At 40.0% G+C, this 19,922-nt stretch overlaps 3 protein-coding genes across 7 annotated transcripts; 1 reads left to right on the forward strand and 2 right to left on the reverse strand.

The window, feature by feature from the left end:
- Nucleotides 1-1,632: 1,632 nt before the first annotated feature.
- LOC311501977 (uncharacterized protein) lies at nucleotides 1,633-11,580 on the reverse strand. Of its 4 annotated transcripts, XM_084564057.1 has the most exons (11): nucleotides 11,559-11,580; nucleotides 9,891-9,967; nucleotides 8,413-8,484; nucleotides 7,711-8,005; nucleotides 7,278-7,571; nucleotides 6,977-7,042; nucleotides 6,846-6,874; nucleotides 6,743-6,763; nucleotides 4,152-4,574; nucleotides 3,262-3,492; nucleotides 1,633-2,192 (listed from the first exon to the last, which is right to left on the reverse strand). In XM_084564057.1, the coding sequence occupies exons 5-11, from the start codon at nucleotides 7,567-7,569 to the stop codon at nucleotides 1,941-1,943; spliced, it is 1,314 nt and encodes a 437-aa protein (XP_084420183.1). In that variant the 5' UTR covers nucleotides 7,570-7,571; nucleotides 7,711-8,005; nucleotides 8,413-8,484; nucleotides 9,891-9,967; nucleotides 11,559-11,580; the 3' UTR covers nucleotides 1,633-1,940. The 4 variants fall into 4 exon arrangements, with proteins under 4 accessions (XP_084420183.1, XP_084420180.1, XP_084420182.1 ...); XM_084564054.1 differs by having other exon boundaries at nucleotides 7,278-8,005; XM_084564056.1 differs by having other exon boundaries at nucleotides 7,278-8,484.
- Nucleotides 11,581-13,437: 1,857 nt separating this feature from the next.
- Nucleotides 13,438-15,848, reverse strand: rnasekb (ribonuclease, RNase K b). Its single transcript, XM_084565169.1, has 3 exons — nucleotides 15,644-15,848; nucleotides 14,756-14,838; nucleotides 13,438-14,043 (listed from the first exon to the last, which is right to left on the reverse strand). Exons 1-3 carry the CDS (start codon nucleotides 15,719-15,721, stop codon nucleotides 13,899-13,901), a joined length of 306 nt encoding a protein of 101 aa, XP_084421295.1. The 5' UTR covers nucleotides 15,722-15,848; the 3' UTR covers nucleotides 13,438-13,898.
- Nucleotides 15,849-15,914: 66 nt separating this feature from the next.
- Nucleotides 15,915-19,900, forward strand: bacc1 (BPTF associated chromatin complex component 1). 2 transcript variants are annotated; one of them, XM_084565167.1, is made up of 6 exons: nucleotides 15,918-16,244; nucleotides 16,951-17,045; nucleotides 17,743-17,844; nucleotides 18,272-18,501; nucleotides 18,581-18,685; nucleotides 19,181-19,899. In XM_084565167.1, the coding sequence occupies exons 1-6, from the start codon at nucleotides 16,224-16,226 to the stop codon at nucleotides 19,243-19,245; spliced, it is 618 nt and encodes a 205-aa protein (XP_084421293.1). In that variant the 5' UTR covers nucleotides 15,918-16,223; the 3' UTR covers nucleotides 19,246-19,899. The 2 variants fall into 2 exon arrangements, with proteins under 2 accessions (XP_084421294.1, XP_084421293.1); XM_084565168.1 differs by lacking the exon at nucleotides 17,743-17,844 and having other exon boundaries at nucleotides 15,915-16,244; nucleotides 19,181-19,900.
- Nucleotides 19,901-19,922: the final 22 nt, after the last annotated feature.

A 19,922-nucleotide genomic window follows, 5' to 3' on the forward strand; every position in this document is an offset into this window, starting at 1 on the left:
TTAAAAGGTGAAGAAAGTCATTTAAATATTGTTCTTTTTTTTGAAAAACTCAGAACTCCTTCTAGATAACCTAGTGTTTTTTGTTTCATATGTCTTTGTCATTTTGTTCATGATAAAAATACACTTTTGGTGATAACTGGCCTAGAATGGGCCATTAAATCAATAGACTTAATAACAGAATCTAATCTCTATGAAGACTGTGGAGTTATAATGTTTTACATAAAAATAAATAAGTAGTAAGCTATACTTTAAAAATTATCCTACAGCATGTGTGAAAACTCAAACTTGCACAGTATTCACATGCTGATAGTTTTATTTATTTGCTTCCATTCATTTACCATGCTGGTAATTTTTGCCCTTCATCCATTTGGTATTTACGAGGGTAAAATGGCTCAGCTTTCATCAATTTCTGTGATTGCTAACCGGCCTAGAAGAAGCAGCGTTGGTTGCCGTTCAAATCTTCCACAAACCGAACAGCAGCGGAGAAGAAATGAAGTAGGAAACCCAACTGGACAGAGGAACAGTGTTTGCTTCTGACTGAACTGGTCAATGAGAATAAAAGTGTTTAGAGATGTAGATTTGGCCCCAAGTCATCACTGCTGCATTGTTGCATTTTTGCATTTTTCCTGTTGCTAAATACCTCAGTGTTGTGATGACTTTCATTTCCGGTGATATTGCGATTGTAACAAGCTTGATTGTCATTCAGTGTTTGGAGAATATCTCTCTTGCCTCTTCTTTCAGCCATTTTCTCCTCTGCTTAAGAAACTCCTAAGCCTCCTAAAAGTCCTCCTCCCTGCTCTTAACAGATCTCACCTTAGGAGCACTCTTAAGAGCTAAGATTCTTTAGGAATACCTTTTATCTTTACTAGGAGCTACTACTAACTTTGAGGGGAAATTCTTAGAAAAGATCATGATTCTAAGAATTTTCTTAGAATTTGGCCACTAGGAGCAACTCTTAGCGCTAAGAATCTTTAGGAATACGGGGTCTGATAGTGATGGTGTTGACATAGCAGTACTTACTGTTTGTGAATACTATTTGAAACTTTTTTTGCTAACGACTGGAATGGATTCCAGTGTGTATTCATATATCTTATGTAATTGACTAATTCTTTCTTTCTAAATGTGTTTTTAACATTTAATTATTCTTTAACTCTTGTAATATATGAAGTGGATGAAGCCATGTGTTGTTAGTCTACTGCTGTCTTCTATTTTTCTGTGGTTCCAACACTAACTCAGTAACACCACAATACCGCTAGAGTGCCACCTAGGGAACACTCTGAGTAATGCACTTCAGACATTCAAATACACTACAGACAGTATTTAAAAAAACGTGAATCCACCACAGCTCACATGGATCCATATTTCACTGAGGATCAGTTAATCGTACTTGTCATGTCGTATTTGAAGAAAATCTGGTTCTCATCAGATTTTCTAATTTTACAGAAATAGGTGTTTGATTTTGTTCACCAGACTTTCAGTCAAGTTGTCACTTACTTTGTTCCTTCCTTCAGAAATCCCCCCAAATCCTCTGAACAATGACAGAGTCCCTCCTGTTTCCGCCTAACGCTCAGCTTTCACTTTCATCTGAGCAAAAGTAATAAAAGTAATAAAGTACAGACGTGTTTGACCTTATACAGTCAATGATTTGAAACTTCAGGCTCTGACATTCAAATAAAGAGCCACACCTCAACATTCACCTCTGCAGCTGTCTGCAAACTCTCAACATCTCAGAAACGGTTTCATTTCCACATTTCTGTTTTATTCAGCTCCTCCAACACAAATCACATCGTTGTTGTTTCAGAAAACAAAGAATGAACTCAACACATCAGAATAACAACTGAATTCATTCATTTTGTTGAGAAATGAGCTGTGATGAGATGCAAAGTAGTGTAATATTTGTTCCATCCATCAACCGATGTCATAAATCTGTCTCAGAATCTTTACATCTCTTCAATTTTAATAATGGTATTTCCTTGTATTTTTGCATTTGCTGAAAGAGGTAGCATTTCCAGAAGCCTTTCTTCAAAGTCACCATTCAGTCTGATGCCAAATGCTTTCACCAGAAGTGAAGAGTCCACGAAAAGTCGAACTATCTCACTGCTGATCTCTGCATCCAGCTCTGTCTCCAACCTGCCGGCATTCACGATCCCAATAATCTGAGCGATGACATTCTCGACAGCAGCGCTCTTCACCTGCACCAAACACAGATTAAGACAAAGAGATTTAGAGAAGACTAAAATAAGCCAATATTACATATCAGAGAGGTCCTAAGATCACAAGTTCATTTCAAGGTCAAATTATAGAATTAGAGTGTTTCCATCAATGTAATGAGACTCGGGTGTCGTTCAGTTGCTGGTTTAGTTTAAATAAATCAGGGTTTTAACACAAAAAGTTTAAGCAGCTCTAGGTCCTTGAATGGCACTGGGGATGCACCAAATAGTCGGCCACCGAAAAGACTTTTATCACGGAAAATTGTAATGACGCGAGCAAAAACCGCGGCCAGCACATGCTTCCCTGGAAGGGCCAACATGTCTGCGGTGTGGACGTATTTCAGTATATCTGAGAAAGACCCACGGATAACGATTTGCATAAAGTGTAATGCTGACATTTCAAGAGGGGGGTTCTCCACGTCGGGTTTAATTTATCACCTCCTCATTTGCGGTTTTTGGTTTCGGCCAAGAATTTTTATTTTGGTGCATCCCTAAATGACACCTTTATCATAGAGGTGAGATCATCTGAAACATCAAATCCCTCAGAACGCCAATATGTAAAGTCTTGGATACATCAGAGCACAGATTCTCATTATTTTTATCTTCAGCCTGAAGATCTCACAGTTGATTCTGTTACGACACTGGAAGTCATGTAAACAATATGTTTGGTGTTCAAGCCCTGACATCATCTGTAAGTCGTGAAAATACCGCTGCTTGGCAACTGTTGTCGTCTAGAAACAACTCAGGCTAACAGTTAGCATGATAACGAGTAGGTAACTTAATGTAGGAAATGTAAAGTCAGGTCATAATGAAAGGATATAAACATTTTCCCAAGTTTAAACTCTAGTCAGCGACCCCGCCTCTCGTCTGTTGAGAGCTGGGATAGGCTCCAGTCACCCCCCCACGACCCCTCACAGGACTAGCGGTTACAGAAGATGAATGAATGAATGAATATCCAGTTGCAAAGTTGTGAATAATTTTACTCATGAGACAAAGTGTAAGTTTATTGCAAACTGAGATTAGACTCATTTGAAAAAAACATAACTACTACCTTTAAAATCTTGGTGTAGTCCGTTGAGTTCAGGGAGACTGTGTCCTTGTAGTGACTGGTCTTTACGTTGATCACTCTGACGAAGTCTCCATCTGATTTTCCTGTCAGCTCACTGATGTCTTTGCCCCAAAGGTTGACTGTGATTGAATCTGAGTCGTCATCAAGTATGAACTGTAGCCTCTCTGTCGTCCTCTGTTTAGTTTTTACTGGGACGTGTTTGATGGGACCAATCTGAGAAAAAAACAACAGAAGATTAAAACAACTCTGGAAACAATTCAACATTTAAACACCTTCATGGTGTACGACTAAAACCAGATATCCAGACTTCACCAAACTCACAGCCACTCAAACTCCTGAAAGTAAACACAGAGAAAACAAACACATGAAACACAAATATTATAACAGTGTATATGTTTATCCAGTAAAATGAGCCAATATTACATATCAGTGAGTTGTAACAGTAAGTGAACCTGTAGCGGAGACACAGGACTACAGGCCAACCTATCCTTTTTAATTTAGACAGGAAACGGAGGGGGAAGGCACACCTGAGGAAAAAAAATACTCTTGATCAACCATAGCAGCCTGGAGGAGGATAGATAGTGGAGTGATAGTAACAAAAAAAAAAAAGATAAATAAGGGTAAATCTAGTTTTTGGAAAATATGCACCTCACTGATATGTAATATTGTCTCATTTTACCAAATAACCAAATACACAAGACTAATATTTCAGTTTCGTGTCTTTGATTGGGTTCTCTTTGTCTGCTTTCAGGATGTTTTGTGTCATTTTTTATGGAGAAATGTATACGGCAGGACACAAAAACTTCTAAGCTGCTCTTACATGTCCATTCAACCAGACTGTTTGTGCCACTGTATGTCTGATGGGAACTTACCTGTTTTAGAGATCCTTCAACACTCACGACTGTCTTGTCTTCATAGAATTTGGCCTTTGCGATGGAACACACTGGCTTCTGGAAATAAATCAGCATCCGAGCTTCCATCTCCAGATCCTCAGGGATGTTCAGGGCTCTTGTCTTTGAAAACAGGCTTTTCTTGGTGACTTTCATGAGCTCCTCCTCCATGAGTATGTACCTGAAAGTGTAGTAGGTCTTCTCCTTGAATTGCTTGAAGAGCTCTTTTCCATACACCATCACTTTAATGATGTCTGTGTCATCAGCCACTGCCATGTAAAAGAAAAACTTCTGCTCCTTGGTTTTCGTCTGATATGTTCGCAGACCTGATTTCTGCACCACCTTCCCAGCTATCACTTTTTGGCCAAGGTCACGGTCGATCTTCAGATCATGGATGGATTTTCTCTGGGAAGAAATCAACATATAGTTTAAAAATGTTGCAACTTTTAGAATTTTCTACATTTCTGCATAAAAATTACTGAAGACTTCAGAGGATTTTTACACAAGTCCTGAAAGTAGACAAAGAGAACCCAATCAAAGACATGAGACATTATATTTGTGTATTTGTTTATTTAGGCAAATGAGCCAATATTACATATCCGTGAGGTGCACCTGTGAAATTAATAGCTTTCTTCAGTGTTGTGACACAGACCAGTACCAGCAGATTGCTGAACAAGTTAAACAGCAACCTGTAGTCAGCTAGGATAAAGCCAGGTAAATCTAGGAGTATTTCAATTGTTAAAAGAAAGGTAGTAGATAAGAAGTTTGCTGTAAATGATGAGGTGGTGCCTACAGTGCTAGAGTAGCCAGTGAAGAGTTTGGGGAGATGGTATGATGCAAGTCTCAGTGATAAAGCGTAGTTTGAAGGGTTGAGGCAGAAAATTATTCAAGGCACTTTAAGCATAGACTGGGCAAGGCTTCCAGGAAAGTAAAAGTTATGGTGTTTGTAGTTTGGTGTTAATTTATCAGAAAATGGCTTGGTGTCACATGCTGCTCACCACCAAGTTGTCACAAAGCCTTCTTCAGCACATCCCAAAGATTCTCAATGGGGTTAAGGTCTGTACTCTGTGGTGGCCAATCCATGTGTGAAAATGATGTCTCAGAAAAGGTAGTCATTGAACTTACTGTCCCGTGGGAAGATAGAGTTGAGGAGGAGCGCAAGAGAGCTAAATGTGCAGAGATGGCAACAGATGCAGAGCAGCATGGTTAGAGGGCCCGTGTGTGGCCGGTGGAGGTGGGCTGCAAAATCCGCCATTGCTCTCCTAAACAAGCTGGGCATACATGGCAAAAGCCAGAGGGTTGCGATAAGCAACATGTCCCTGGCAGCAGAGTGAGCAAGTGAATGGCTGTGGGTAAGGAGCAAACATGCTAGCTGGGGAGCTCGCTAAAGGTACGGCTGGCTAAGAAACTTTAGTATTTGGATTGTGGTTCAGTCTGCATCAACATTTCATTTAAGTTTGATTGTTTGCTCTGATTTCTGCATAAAAGGGCTAGGTTAATTTCTAGGTTGTTGAAAGTCACTGAATGGTGAGAAAAACAGGGCAGCAAAGTGGCAGCGTGGAGGGGGGAGACTCAAGGATGCTGGAATTCACCGTTAAGCCTTCTTGAGGTGTTGTGGGCCTAACTTAACGAAACATCAGAGAAGGGAGGTGCCCATTTGAAAACCCCAATGACATGCTGCTTTTGGCTGTTTATTTAATTTTTATTATTATTTTTTTAGCTGCTGAACGTACCGTACAAGCCAGCAGCATTTATTTAGTTTATTTCATGCTGCACACTGCCGTTGACTGGTTGGTTTATCAGTTGGACAGGGCCTCTAAATGAGTTTTGCCTTGGATCTTGGTACAAGGGATTGTGCATCTTATCCTTTGTATTAACGAATGTTAATTTCAAGGTCAAATCAAAGTCCATCTGTTCATAAGTGCTTCCATCACTGTAATAAGTTCCTGGTTTAGTTTAAATCAGGGGTTTGTCTCATTCTGATCTTCACAACACATGCTCGTCGAAGTGTGTGATGGTATGGATAAAGGGGCTTTCTGAGGAGCTCAGAAAAAGAATTCTGAATCATACCAGCCAATTCTAATAGAAAATGTCAGGACATCTGTCAATGAGCTGAATCTGAAGAGGAACTGGGTCATGCAGCAAGACAACGAGCCCAAGAACACAAATCGTTCTACAACAGAATGATTACAGAAGAACAAGATGAATGTTTAGGGACAGCCAAGTCAAAGTCCTGACCAACAGAAATGTTGTGGAAGGACCTGAAACAAGCAGTTTGTCTACTTTCAGGACTTGTTTTGAGTCATTTTATTCAGAAATGTAGAAAATTCTTTTGACAGAGTACAAACAAAAATAAAAACAACATCAGATGTGCAGCATGGTGGAACAGTGGTTAGCAGGGTGGAGAAGGTTGGATTCTCAGGGCCTTTCTGTGTGGAGTTTGCATGGGTGGCGGTGCGCTCAGTCACAGCGGCTCAGGACTAACCCTCCATCCAACCATGCAATTCCATTGTATAATGACAAATAAAGCACTTTACTTACTTTACTTTAAGGACTCAAATAAATCCACTCACCGATGATGGAATTTGTTTCTCCTGTAAAATAAAAAGGTTGGACTTCAAATAACGTCAGTATCTAACACTGTGTAGTTTAACGGACTTTGATCAGAGCTGTTACCTCGTCAGGCTTTTGGCTCTTTGGTTCATCTTTAAAACAAGAAACATGAGTTTTTAGTGTTTCATCCTCTATCAGTTTTATTTAACATTTCAAAATATAGTAAAAACACATCTTTCATGGTGTTAACTCACCAACTTCAGCCTCATTTTCTTTATCCATTGAATCTGACTCACTCACAACACTGTTCTTCTTAAATCCTGAAAATTAGAATTAGTAAAAGTTTAATTTATCATCACATCATTGTGTTTTATATAGAGTTTAAGAAGAAAATACAGTTGCTTTATATTTAGGTACAGATTATAGGGGGAAAATGTATCCTTAATATAGAAGATGCAAAGGAGGAGGCAGAGGAGGAGAAGGAGGAACATCTACAAAGACTTTAAACAAATGAACTTTTCATAAAATCCATATTCTCAGTGTCGATCGACTCACTCCTTTTCGTTCTCTCCTTCGGTTTGTCCATGAAAGGACTCAGCAGATTCTGGATCTTTTCATCATTCCTGGGAATCTTCTTCATGATCTCACTGACGGCAGAGATGGAGCCCTTTAATCCAAAGTGCTCGACGATCACATCAACCATATCCACTCTGGATCTTCCTTCCTTCTGACTTTTAGGTATGTGTTCAAGACATGACAGCATCTTCTTGTACTGTAGCTCGTTCAACTCCTCCAGGATGGACATCAGAGTCTCCTTCCACTTCGTCTCTGAGATCTCCTTGGACATGTCTGACATGAAGAGAGACCATGGACTCACTGGTCTATAAGACATTCAGCCAAACTTCTTCATACCAGAGAACCACATTATGCTTTCAGGAAATACTTAGATTTTATGATAATAAAGTTGGATTGAAACAATATGCTAAACCTTAGCTAACACAGCTAGCTGTGTAGTAAAGTTGTTCTGGAGTCCCTCCGTTGGGAACTGATTATCCGGCTGCTCTGTCAAGGGAGAATCACTGAAGAGGTTAGTCCAGAACCAGAAGCTAGTTAGCAGCAATAACTTAAAGTTATTCACTTAATACCAGTTTGTTTAACTTAAAATCATTAGTAATATCAATTGCTTTGCACATTTATTCCACTTATAACTTAAAGCTGAATACACTAACCTCCAAGTTGATTTACCTTAAAAATTGTTTTGCCCAGTTACTCCACTTCAGTATCTGAAGAGCAAAATAAAATCTGTTAAATCAAAAACATTTTAAACTACAAATGAATAAATTAAGAAAATAAAAAGCAAACCACATAAGTACATTCTTTCCATGTTTTATTAAGCTTGGGGCACAAAAATCTTGAATCCAACATTTTTAACATTTTCAACGACAATGTCAGTACTCATACTATGTGAACATTATTGCGGTCACTCATAAAAACTTGCATATCAAACAGCGCCAACAGTAAATAGGTTGCCCAGGTTAAGCATGACGTGTTGAATAAAGTGGAAGATGCTTTTCATGCACTTGGGGTAATCCAAGTACAAGGCATACATCAGTCCAAAAACGACACAGAAGGCCTATGGCAGGCTGGCCAGCGCCTCCATTACCACACCTCCTTCCAAGACGATACTCACTCTAGATGGGTTGAGCTGAGGATATACGTCAATGCAGAGGATTCCCACTGCACAAGGCCTTGTCAGTCACATCTTAACAGAGAATTAAACAGACAAGGAGAGGACATTGTAGGGCTGGGCGATAAAACGATAACGATATATATCGCGATAGACACTTGATCGATATCAATAGAAAATACGTTCGATAGAATGTTCGATAATTTCACTCGAACTTTAGAAAAAAATAGGAAGAAAACCCTGAGCCAGAACTGCAAGTCATTCTGGGGGGTGTAGGCAGAGGAAGGGCTTTAGCCTCTCGACCTATCACTGCCCAGCTAAGCCAGGTTGGTGGCATCAACAACAAAAAAAAAAGAACGGCGTGGAGTGAAAGGAGAATATGTGTGTGACAGCGCAAGAGGAAATTGTAGATAAAAAAGGAAAGGTCACCAGTTTGGCAATATTTTGGTTATTTTAAGTCTGACAAGAGTCAGACCGATGTTGTCTGCTAACTTCTTGGTGAGTGAGCATATTAATTGGCTCTTGTCTCTTGATTAGTAGTGTAAGAGTCGGTTAAGTTTCGTTTATCTGCCAGCCGAGTGAGTGGCTGCTGACTCGGTTAAGCAGGGATCCCCGAGCAGCGGTTATGAGTCGGTTAAGTTTCGTTTCTCTGCATATTGTGCTTAAGTGAGTGAGTGTCTGAGTGCCTTAGTTTGCTGGTTATATGAGGCGAATCTTTTTTTCCACCGCTACTGAATATTAATTAAAAATGAATGAAAATTAAATGCTATTGAATATGTCATTGTTATCATTTTTAAAAAACTAAAGTGACGGGTAAAAATTGGTTATGACCGTAGTTTTATGACCCTGTCAGTCAAAGTGACAGACAACGAAAAAGTCTAGCGCAACATCTGATCTAGAGGTACACGGCAGCAGTGCCATACGACAAAACATCAAAGCTATGTAAAGAAATAACGGATGCAGTTCAGCACAGTTGAGAAGTCTGGGTAGAAGGTTAAAAAAACGAATCAATAATTATCGATATCGACTGATATGAAACACTTATATCGTGATACATTTTTCAGGCATATCACCCAGCCCTAGGACATTATGATGTCAGTTCAATAATGCTGTGTTGACCACCAAAAATTAAGAAAGAACAATACCAATATTAAATTGCCATAATTGGATCTGTGCATTACAAGAGCAGTTTGAAAACCTGTGTGCTGAAATAGTTTTGTAGCTCAGCAGAGATGGAGAGCTTTTTCAGTCCCAGTCAAGCTTAAAAGTATTGCCAGTACAGAAGCAATTGTTGCTGTTTATTCAAATTTAAGACTTGTCCAACTTTTTGAACTGCCCACAGCTACTGGAGGTGAAATGTGTGAAGCAGATGAAAAACGTCTGTTTACTGAAAAGGTATTTTTTTTACTGCTCGTACAGTCCTAGGAGCTAGTGCTTTAAATAAAAAGCCGCCACAAAATATAATGTAGCCTCTCACTCACCAAGTTCAGTCGTCCCGTTGCCCTCTTTATTCTCTCCTACACTTGAGGAAGGGTCATCTGGCAGGGTCCGCCGAAGGCTTCGTTCAGTGATAAAAGTAGGTCAAATGTCTGTCGGACTCAGCAGTGAGTATGCAACAAGTAAACATCCATGCAGGAGCAGTAAGATGCTGCAAAGCTTTCAGGCCTTCAGGCTACCAATTATGCTGCATTCAAGTGGTGGCAGAATAATCAGAGAAATTAATAAATGAACACGCTGCATAGCCTACATTTCTGCTCACATGTAACGTGTAATATCATATTATAGTAAATTGCTGTCCATGTAGAGTGACCTAGATTAGTGAGAAAGGTTATTTATTAGCATAAACCCTGATTACAAGTCAAGTGTTTCACCACTCATCCGAGTAGTGAAACAACCAGAAACCGTTTACATAACAAACAAGTTTTGGTAGGAGTCCTGTTTAAACCTCAAATGTGCCACCAGTTCCTTAGAACTGAAAAAGCTACTCGGATGAGTGGTGAAACGTCTTCTCAAAAAACTCTACAAGTCCAGTTGCCTTTTTAAACCTTGTTTGGATAAGTTGGTAGTGATTTTAGGGATTGTAGAGTACTAGTACAACAACAAGTCTGGGATAAAATCACAGATATAAAGCTTGAAAACTGTTTCTGCATAGCTTATAACAACATGAATTATCACCGGAAACAGCTACCCATGTCTTGTTTAAATGTTTGGAGTATTAAAATATAAAACATCTTCTTTGTAGCATCCACGTTGTTCCCAACAACATACCCATGAACACAACAAAGTCGAAAAATGACTTCCCTACTCGGGAACGCCGAACTTTCTTACACCACACGAATGCAGCACTAATCATGGAGATTCAAATTCTGTTGTGGCAGGAATTTAAGAGGCCTGGTCATGAGCAAAACTTAAAACCCATTTAACTTAAAGTCATTCATTCATGGCATTATGTTCAAATGTAAGTATATTCTACTTCTAATTAGTAGAATGTGTGTTACGGAATCAAACGAGTAGAAATTAAATCCGGGCTAACAGTGCAGGAAGTAATTTTAAATACGAACAGTTAACAGAGACAAAGACATTCGTTGAGAAGCAAACGTTACATGACTCTTTGCTCAAACTGGTTGGAGCTCTATCCAGCTGATGCAGACTTATTTTTTTTTCTCCTCTGTATCATAATGAAATCTAGATTTTATCAGACTCTGATTCTGAGAAGAGCCTGGATGCTAGGCTATTGAAAAATAATATGCATTTATATAAAGCAGCACACAGTAATTGAAATAAAAAATTTGGGAAATAAATGTTAATTGCACATTAATTATTGGAACCATTGAGTAATCGCAGTTTATTATTTGAATCTTTTTGCAGCCTGAATTAAAATGTGACAGGTCTTATTTTATTATGCACCGATAACCTGGTCTGATAATGATGGCGTTGACATAGCAGTACTTACTGTTTGTGAATACTATTTGAAACGGTTTTTGCTAACGACTGGAATGGATTCTAGTGTGTATTCATATATCTTATGTAACTGACTAATTCTTTCTTTCTAAATGTGTTTTTAACATTTAATTATTCTTTAACTCTTAAACCAGAGCCACTAAATAAACATTTAAATAAGAAACATTAGTGTTTTAATAAATACTCACTTTCTTCTGTTTATCGTTGTCGTCTGAAACAAACAAAAAAATATTTTGCAGAAAGAGGCGGGAAGAGGAAACCTCACAGCTCTCCTGAGCCGTGCTTGAAGACTTGGTTGAGACCGACTTTTATATGGTTATATAAAACCGTTATAACCCTCCCTGTCAATCTAAATTAGATGCTAAAATACTGTTTTCTGACTAGATTTATTTAGTTGGAGTTTGTAGATCTGAGTGTTGACCCTCGTTCTGTCCCCTCTCAGAGCTGAATTACTTTCATCACTACCCCTCTCCTCCTGAGGACAGTGGTTCAGCCCACCATGTTCCCGCCCACACAGCAGCGCCAGTGATTGCAGCAACTTGGCGGCCATTTTGAATATCTGTTTAATATTTGTGAAGCAGAACAAACCAGGAAGCAGAAACTCAATGAACTGAATTCATTTGAAGACTTAAATTAAATTATATGGAAACACTGAATTACAGTCCTCATAAATCACTGTAGAACTTTAATGATGAGGTCCTTCAATGTTAGATAGATAGATAGATAGATAGATAGGTTTTATTTGTCACATGCACAACATAGTACAATGCACAGTGAAATGTATTGTTGTACCTGCAGCCAGTAGTAAAAAAATATAAGTACTACAGTAAACAGTAGTTCAGTACACCGATAGAGAAATAAAATAAAAATAAAAATAAAAATAAAAATATAGACTGAATAAAAATATAGACTGGTAAACTTGGGGGGGGGGGGGGGTAGTTGTATATGTACATAAATTTACAGTATTTAGCAGCTACATGAATAAAGTGCAGTGATATTTAAGTCCAGTTAAGGCTCAGAGTTGAGCAGGCGGATGGCATGAGGATAAAAACTCTTCTTCAGCCTCTCAGTCTTTGTCCTCAGGCATCGGAAACGCCGGCCTGATGGCAGTAGAGAGAAGAGAGAGTGTCCGGGGTGACTGGGCTGTTTCAGGATCTTTGTGACCCTTAACCTCCAACGTTTGGTGTAAATGTTCTGCAGGTTGGGGAGGGGGGTTCTGATGGTCTGCTCCGCTGAACGGACCACCCTCTTGAGGGCCAGGAAGTCCTGCCTGGTACAATTTCCCATCCAGGTGGTGATGCTCCCACACAAGATGCTCTCAATGGTGCAGGTGTAAAAGTTCCTGAGCACCTTGAGAGGGAGCTTAAAGTCTTAAATGTGTGCAGCAAGATGCTGGAGATCTTTTACCAGTCTGTTGTGGCCAGCATCAAGGCTGCATCAAACCATCCGCCTGTACAACTCCTCATCTGTGTGTGACAAATGACGCTCTGGGCTATTGTTTTTTTCACATTTGCACGTGGTTGTTTGGTTATGGGTTGTAAATTAATTTCATTGCAATTTTATTGAATTTTTTTTTTTTTTTTTTTAATATTCAGTTATTTTATTATTCTTGTAAATTTGGTGTAAATATTTTTTGATTTTGTTTTTCGATTCTTTTATTGTTTATTTTTTTGCTATATATTACGTATGGTGTCGAGTGCCTGTACATTGCTGATGCAACTGTGAAATTTCCCAATATGGGATTAATTAAGCATCTATCTATGAAGAGGCGCATCACATCTACTGGAAATAGAATAGAAGGAGGAGGAGGAGGAGGACGAAGACGAACTGAGAAAGAAGGAAAGAAGAAAATAATTGAGGAGAAAAACGAAGAATGGAAAGTATAATAAGAAGAAAGTAGTAATAGTAGCAGTAGTAGTAGTGCACATGGATTCCAGCTTGGTTCATCTTTTTTCTACCTCCATATTTCTGTCCCTCTTGAAAACTCCTCACCTGATATTTATTTATTTATTAGTAGATGATCAGTAAAGTTTACTACCACCAGAACCTCTACACATGAAGAACTTCCACCATGAAACATCTTTTAATTTAACACTCTCTTTATTGCCGGGCATCTTCCACCAGAACGTTTCAATCACATCAATAAACTTCATTGACATTGATTCACATTAATAACAAACAGCACAGACCGGAATTTACCTTCTTCACTCAGATGAAGTTTTAATTAATTAAAGCAGGAAGCAGAGGAGGCAGAGCGGCACCTTGGTGACGTTTTCTTGTCGTCGTCGCTTCCCGACGATGAAATAAATCTGGTTTGTGAAGCTAGTGTGGTCCATTCATTCAGAGGAATGATGTTTCATCAACAACAACAACAACAACAACAAACATCCACAACAAACACAAAATAAATAAACCAGGTGACGTCTGACTCCGCCCCCTTCTTATTCATCCTAACCAATCAGATCGCACTAAAACCGAGAATCAAACAGCAGGGTAGAGTTTGTGGACAGAGGTCAGAGGTGAGGCGTCTATGTCACCATGTACTCCTGACGCTTGTTGAGTCGGACCTGGCAGAGCGACACGGCGCCGACCACCACATAGATACCAGCGGCGATGAAGCAGTTGATGCCGACCTGGTTGTAGAGACTGTAGATGTTCTGAGGAGGGTTCTTACTGCAGGGAAAAAAACAACAAGAAAGAGAACGTTAATACAGAATGGCTCTGGAATAGTTTCACTGTCTGCTGGAGCAGAATCAGGTCCCAACAGAGAGACTCCAGACAAACTTCCTGTCACAAAATATCTGCGTTTGTCTGGCTTCCAAGTCTCCTAGTTGGACAAGGTTTTAGCATATCTTTACACTGAGACGCCAGACCAACCCAGTTAGGGTTAGGTCTCCTATAGATAAGTCAAATTGATGTCCGGCTCTAGACTCGGCCCACGACAACAGAAAGAACAGCATCGCAGAATCAGAGACTTTAAACTGACTGAAGGGCAAATGTTTCCAATAATAATAATAAAAAAAAAAAAAAAAAATGGAGGACAATTTTAAAACCTACATCCAGTTTACAGCCATTGACTTTTTTTACACGGTGCTTATCAATAAATGTAAAATGTGATTCATTCATTTACGGGTTAAAAACATTAAAAAGATGTAAAAATACATCATATATTAAAATTGACCTGAAAATAAATAAAAATATTGAACTATTAATTATGCACGGCACAGTGGTGTGGTAGTTAGCACTGATGCCTCACAGCAAGAAGGTTCTGGGTTCGAATCCTTCAGCCGACTGGGGCTTTTCCGTGTGGAGTTCCTGTGTGCGTGTGGATTCTCTCTATGAATGAATGAATGAATGAACTATTAATTATTTGACTGAGACTCACTCATCACGGATGTCCTCCTCGGTGAATGGTACGTCTTCGATCAGCACAGCAGACTTGGCGCTGAAGAAGATTCCCAGCATTGCCTGCAAGACAACAGGGTGGCTCAACATGAGGTCCGGGGACACAACAGGGACGTCATGTGACGACGTCTTTAAACGTTTGTTTAGTTCAACCAAAAGTCCAAATAGCTAAAAAATGACTTCTGCTTAAACCGTAGATATTCGAGTTTAGGACTAATTATAATAACTAAAAGAAAAAGAGGAAGATGCTGTGACAGTGTGGTGAGTTCACTGTCTTTCAGTAAAGTGGAAATTCTGACTTCCTGCTCTGAAACGTCACATGAGGCCAAAATAAAGAGTCACATGACTGAAAGAAAAGCGGAATTAACTTCCATTTAAAACGCTCTGATCAAATATATCTTATTAACATGAAGGAAAACATGTTTAGAATTAATCAACACCAAAAAACTACACGAATAAATGTCTGTTTTTATAATCAGCTGAACAAATAATTATAATACTGATCAATCATTTAACAGAAAACCAGGCTTTAGACACATCCCTGACATGAATCAAACCGACGTTAATTAATCAAACTAACCATGTATTGATTATTGGAGCAGCTATAGAGGAAGTAATAAGACCTGGAGTACATACATCTTGGCCTTAGTGGGCCCCGTCTATGTTCTGGAGGAGAAGCGGTGCTTAAATATTAGTCAGTGACACTGACAACGTTTGATCGCTTTGACCATTTTCATGAAGTCAAAGTAAAAACCACCAAAGAAAAGATTCTTCGTCTATTTTCAGTAAAACGTCAATAATCCTGAGAACAGATGGTTCTCTCCAGGAGATAGTCGGCCCCCGTCCTGGATCTAGAGACGTCTCTTACCAGCATGATCACCCCCCAGATGCTGATCACTATCCCGCACGCGGCCATCTTCGGCCCGCAGAACAGAAGCGACGGCATGTCCGCGTTCACCGGATCAATCGATGGAGCAGCGGCTGATTTTTTATTCCCGTTTCGTTCAAATTCCTTCAAAACTGATCCATCGAAGGACGGAGCGTCGCTGTCAGCTGACCCTCCACACTCGGCTTCACTCGATCAACTTCGTGTAGAGTCGGGGGCCCCGCCTCTTCCTCCGAGACTGGCCAATGGCGTTCGACCTGTAAAGTCGCGCAACGTTCTCTTTATTCTGTCCACCTTTGTTGATCGATGTCTATATATTTTTTTTAATTCTTTAGGAGTTATAAATGATTAAAACTCAAACTTTTATTCGGATACGTTTCATCCGAAGCTTCGCGGTTCTTTAGCGAAACCTCCAGCTCTCTATGGAAGCTAACCGCTAACCACCGCGAGCTAGCTAACGTTACAGGAGCTAACTTTAGCTAGCAGCTAGCCGAGTGTTGTCGTTGTGTTGTGATTAAAAAAAACACACAAGAGTTTAAAGAAAAAAAAGGAATCGTCCAGAATGACTTCTGCCTCTGCTAAGGTGAGCTCCCAGCCGCTCCTGGTCTTTTCTGTTAGAGCAACACTGTGCAGCAAAGCTAACTTTGTAAGTGCAGCCGCACGCAGAGCTCCATTCAAAAATCTGCTAATTTAACGACTCTGAGCGAAAGAACTTAAAATAATGTGCTTTAAGTGTTTGGTTCATTAATTAATAGAATCTGGAAGAGAGGGGGTTTGAGATCATAGATTGTTTTTATTGCTAACATTGTTTTGTTCGTTGTTAATTAATCTATCAGCTGCTTTCTTAATGCATCATTTGTTATTTTAAACTTTGCTAAAAACGTGAAAAGCTTCCAAGTCCTTCATTGGAGAGGCTAAAACCATCAAGCATTTAATCAGTATTTAGGTTAACATGCTGACTGGCTGTCAGTGTTCCTGGATTAGAGACCAGGATGTTCTATGTAAACACCTGGATGATGGAAAGTCTGAACATGAACTGGTGTCACATCCAGAACATTTAAACAGTGGACGACTGTGTGTCAGTAAAAAGTCGTGTTGCGGAAAACAGCAACTAGTAAAGTACTTAGATGAGACTTCTGTAACTTCATAATTAGCTTACTGACTGTGATGTAGGCTGCATCAATATCATAGTGATGCCAGATCAGATATCAGATCATGCTTGCTGTTTATTTATTGTCGTCGTCAATGACATTAACCCTGATGTGATCTCTGATCCCTGTTCTCTGCAGGTGGGGGAGATTTTCTCTGCAGCCGGAGCCGCTTTCACCAAACTGGGCGAGTTGACGATGCAGCTTCACCCGGTGTCTGATTCCAGTCCTGCAGGGTGAGACATGTTTAATTTCTCCACAGCAGGAAGTCGAGCTGACAGGTGTGACGTGATAGAACCTTTTATTTTAGGTTTGAGTATTTTGTGTACGATCTGGTTTTTCAGCATTATCTGAAAATCTTTGTTCGTCTCAGGAGCGACTCAATAGATCAAACTCTAATTTCATGAAGGATAAAATGAAGCGATGACGGAGGAATAAGATAAAAACTTTATTCATCTTGAAGAAAATTCTTCTGACAGAAGAAATTACATCAAACAGAACAAAACTAAAAAAAGTCTTCTATAAAGAGAAACAAACCGAAGCTTAATTCTGTTTCTGAATGATAAAGTTAACATAACAACATAACTTAACATCTACTATCACAATAATCTAATAAGATGTTTGAATATTAATTAATATCAATATATTTATTCTATACTCATTTATAATCCGTTCGTTTTGAGATTTTTTGTCCGCGCTCGTCTCGTTCTGGTGCCAAGGACCAGAACCAAAACCCTTCAGGAGGTTCATTTGGGTCTGAAGAGGAACTCTGAATACATCTGAAATAATCTAAAACATAAAGATGATGGAAACCCAGAGAGCGTTGTTCAGGATCGACCAATAGAAACGGAGCAGGAAGTGACTCTGGTTTGTGTGACTATGTGTTGGTCAACACCGGCCGACGCTGTGAACTGACGCTGTGTTCGTCCTCAGAGCCAAATGGACCGAGACGGAGATCGAGATGCTGCGTCTGGCCGTGCGTCGCTTCGGAGACGACCTGAACAACATCAGCAGTGTGATCAAAGAGCGCACCGTGTAAGTTAACGCTGAGCGCCAGAGACCAGCCGACGTCTAGTCTTTAAACTAAACGTAATACGTTTATAACATGAAGATCATTCAGAAACACAATAAAAATAATAAGCGAATATTTAGTGGCATCTCAAAATGACATTTAAATTAAATTAAAATTAACTAAATTAATATGCAATTAAACTTTGTGTCTGCCCAAAACGGAATGGACGTTATATGAAGACAACAAGTGTCTGAAGCTCCGTTTGTCTGTTGTGTCTCTTTGTGGTTGTCAGTTGTTATTAATCATGTGACTGATTCATTAATATTAATCATCTCTTCATGAGTAAAATCCCAGCTGCTGAATCTGAATCTAATATTTTAAATGTTGAACTTTTACTCAAAGCTCAAACCAGACTCTGATCCTCATTTTCTTCTTCTCCTTCTTGTACAGCGCTCAGATAAAGAGCACCGTGAAGAGGAAGTTGTACGAGGACAGCCGGGTCCCGATTTCCTCAGAGTCGCCGAAGAAGACCGTCAAGAAAGCTGCCGTTGCCATGACGCCGGCCCCGGCCCCCGCCGCTCCAGCCATGATCGCCGTGCCGACCTCGCAGGTCGTTGTGGCAACGGGGATGCAAAACAGCCCCTCTCTGGCCCCGCCCATCAAGAAACAGAAGACAGCAGGTGAGGAGTTTACTCTGGTCTCTGGTTTTAAATGGAGGTGATTTGAGGAGCGTTGGTTAAATCACATCCTCCTATACAGATGTGACGCTCAGCGCTCTGAACGACTCAGACGTCAACAGCGACTTGGTGGACATCGAGGGCCTCGGGGACGGCTCGTCCAACAAGAAGCTCAACTTTGACCAAGGTCAGTGTCTCAGAGGTTTAAAGATGTTCATGAAATAATAAGAAATTAATTCATGAACTTAAGAAGAACTTAACATGTGAGAGTCTTTACAGCTTGTTCCAAAATATGTATCATCTCCTCAAGTCAACAAACAGCTGTTCATGGTTCTGATCCAGCGGTAGGTCTAGATCCATTAGAGACGGCAGCTGTTACCATATTCTACTGACCACATGATGGAACTGGTTATTCACAGACAGACAAACTGAGATCAGATCTGTGCTGGCTGGGGACGCATGTGGAGACACATACGACCCAATCATTGTATTTTTACCTGGATTGGCCCCGATAGCGAGTAGGACCTCCCTAGAAATCAGTTTTGTCATATTTCAGCCGCCTCCACCTCCGGGTGTCGTAGTTGTCAGTTACAGGACGTTTAGTTTCCGTCCCTTCAGTGGTCGTAGGACTTGATCCTCTGTTCAGACTCATCCTGACTCTGATTGTGACTTGTTTCCTCAGAGAGCCTCAACCTGGACTCCAGCCTCATCATGAACTCCAGCGACCTCCCCCTCCTGTCCCGCTGACCTCTGACCTCCGCACTGAAGCCTCGTATACTTTTATTTTTATTATTATTATTTTATTTTTATAGACGTCACTCCTGTCTCCTGTCGATCATCTGTCGGCGCAGAAACGCAGACAAATGACCCTCAGGTCAGGAGGTTTCTTTTTGTTTTTGGAGCAGAATTACGTTTTAGTTTTTGGAACTGTTTTAGAAATCAAGACAGAAGAAGGTCGTAAGCTGTGATCATGACGAAAAAAAGTGTTCATAAACTGTCCGATCACATCCAGTCTAGAAAATGTTTGAGAAGAACGGAACATGTTTATAATCTGTAAAAACTGAAACCAGGTGTGAACTCTTCAGACGCTGAGCTGAGAGGACAGTTTATCAGAAGATCTCAAACCGTCGGTCGATAAATCTCATGTGGAGACTCCACGACGTCGCTGATCAGAACTTTAACCTGATTTCATTTGGTGAAAAGTTCCTATTCGGTCATGAAACACTGAAGAAATGTCCTCATGACATGAAACCAGTCGCTCCCTGAGTTAATCTGTCCTGACGAGGAAACCCAGGGACTAAAGAGGTTCCTCAGATCACACATGAGATTTATCGACTGATTTATTGTTTGATCAGCAACGATGGAGAAACTGTTTTAATTATGTTGAGTAAAAAACAAACAAACAAACTGAACCGTTTCCTGTT

This window comes from Chelon labrosus (assembly GCF_963514085.1).
Source record: "Chelon labrosus genome assembly, chromosome: 17".
In the NCBI taxonomy this organism is placed as follows: Eukaryota; Metazoa; Chordata; class Actinopteri; order Mugiliformes; family Mugilidae; genus Chelon; species Chelon labrosus.

Bases quoted from the DNA above. Each gene is read 5' to 3' on its own strand.
- LOC311501977 (XM_084564054.1), bottom strand. From the start codon at position 7,614: ATGTCTTATAGACCAGTGAGTCCATGGTCTCTCTTCATGTCAGACATG. The intron at 3,493-4,151 runs GTAAGTTCCCAT...TTTTTTTCTCAG, and splicing joins TTGAAGGATCTCTAAAACAG to ATTGGTCCCATCAAACACGT. The intron at 2,193-3,261 runs GTAGTAGTTATG...TGTTTGGTGCAG, and splicing joins ACTACACCAAGATTTTAAAG to GTGAAGAGCGCTGCTGTCGA.
- rnasekb (XM_084565169.1), bottom strand. From the start codon at position 15,721: ATGCCGTCGCTTCTGTTCTGCGGGCCGAAGATGGCCGCGTGCGGGATA. The intron at 14,839-15,643 runs GTAAGAGACGTC...GTTGTCTTGCAG, and splicing joins TCTGGGGGGTGATCATGCTG to GCAATGCTGGGAATCTTCTT. The intron at 14,044-14,755 runs GTGAGTCTCAGT...TTTTCCCTGCAG, and splicing joins GAGGAGGACATCCGTGATGA to TAAGAACCCTCCTCAGAACA.
- bacc1 (XM_084565167.1), top strand. From the start codon at position 16,224: ATGACTTCTGCCTCTGCTAAG. The intron at 16,245-16,950 runs GTGAGCTCCCAG...TGTTCTCTGCAG, and splicing joins TGACTTCTGCCTCTGCTAAG to GTGGGGGAGATTTTCTCTGC. The intron at 18,502-18,580 runs GTGAGGAGTTTA...CCTCCTATACAG, and splicing joins CAAGAAACAGAAGACAGCAG to ATGTGACGCTCAGCGCTCTG.